At 47.1% G+C, this 1,390-nt stretch overlaps 1 protein-coding gene across 1 annotated transcript in view; it reads right to left on the bottom strand.

Annotated features, from left to right (window-relative positions):
• XYLB (xylulokinase homolog (H. influenzae)) overlaps positions 1 to 1,390 on the bottom strand; it is a 60,851-nt gene that overhangs the window by 46,125 nt on the left and 13,336 nt on the right. Inside the window, exon 4 of the mRNA XM_008567162.1 lies at positions 1,061 to 1,141. Within this exon, the coding sequence (XP_008565384.1) occupies positions 1,061 to 1,141 (81 nt within the window). The remainder of the gene's footprint in view (positions 1 to 1,060; positions 1,142 to 1,390) is intronic.

The following is a 1,390-nucleotide window of genomic DNA, read 5'->3' as shown; positions in this document are numbered from 1 at the left end:
CAGCCACGGGAGCAGGGTATGTCCAGGAAGGAGATGGGTGCCCAGGCCTGGGGTTCAGGTGAGAAGTGAACAAGACCACACAGGGAATCTCGTTCAGTTTAACAAGAACCAGAATAAATTCCTGTTAGGTCAGGGGACAGAAGAGGCATCATCAGAAAAATTAATAAGCATTCTCTAGTGAAGATGTAATCTAGCATGGAGCAAGGTGATGCCGGCACAGCAAAGTGACTGGAGGATGAGACTGGACTCAGGGCCTGACTTCACCCCCTAGAAGCTCTGTGATCCTGTGCAAGTGACATCTCTGTGTCTCAGTTTCCTCCTGTAAACATCAAGGATAATAAGAACAGTGGCTAAAACTTAAATAAGGTTTATTATGTGCTGGGCACTGTTCTGTGTATTTGACACTCACAATAACCCTATGACAGATGAGGATACAGAGGCACCAGAAGGCTGGATGACGTGCTCCGGGTCACTGCAGGTAAATGGCAGAGCCCGGGATCAAGCCCAGGTGTCAAGCCCAGGCGGCACGCCCGGAGCTCCTGTGCTAACCACTGCATGGTACCACCCTGTAGGACCATTATGAGGATTAAGTTAGATAATGCGTGTGGGGTCCTCAGCGTTGTATGTGGTATGCACTAAGTGCTCAGTCAGTGTTCCTTGATATTACTACTACTATTCTTTCCACTACTAAAACTACTATCATTAGTATCATTTCTTATTTTGATTTTACTTCCAGGAAGTAAAAAAGCAATTTTGGTGCCCCCAAATAGTCATAATAAATTCATGTCAAATGCTTCCTCCATCCACTTTAAAGAACCACTATTCAGTTCCCTCACCAAGTGTCCTGTATTGTATAATGCTTAATCCTAAGAACTCTCAGATCCTTTTGCAAGGAGGCAAGATATACAGTCTCCAGGGTGAAATAGCTGCAGGGATTTTTACTAACACGAAATGTGTGTAGTGGCTCTCAAAAACAAGCACCTTCCCTCCAGGGGGTGCCATCACCTGACCAGACAAGACAGCTGCTCTCACATGGCAGATGGGGCTGCTGCAAACGAACCTGGCCTGCCCCAGACAGGGCTTGGACTTGAGAGAAGTCAAAGCCGGAAGCCTTCATCTTCTCCAAGATAATGTCCAGAGCCTGAGAAGAAACACAGAATTAACAGTAACTGTAATGAACTACTGAATCAGGCAAACACACAGACTCAAAATTGAAATACAAGTGCCTGCTATTTCAGCAGAGGGCTCTGGGCAGATGATGAAGGGCCTGAAGAAGGGATGTGTAAGCACTAGAATGCTTTAAGTGAGAAGGAATCAATCAAACAAAAAGGGGCCAGCCCGGTGGCGCACTGCTACAGTGTGCCGCTTGGGAGCGCGGTGGTGCTCCCGC

Source organism: Galeopterus variegatus, unplaced genomic scaffold, assembly GCF_000696425.1.
Source record: "Galeopterus variegatus unplaced genomic scaffold, G_variegatus-3.0.2 Scaffold300, whole genome shotgun sequence".
In the NCBI taxonomy this organism is placed as follows: domain Eukaryota; kingdom Metazoa; phylum Chordata; class Mammalia; order Dermoptera; family Cynocephalidae; genus Galeopterus; species Galeopterus variegatus.
The sequence above is the reverse complement of the archived record's forward strand: the minus strand, read 5'-3'. Positions and strand labels throughout refer to the sequence as shown.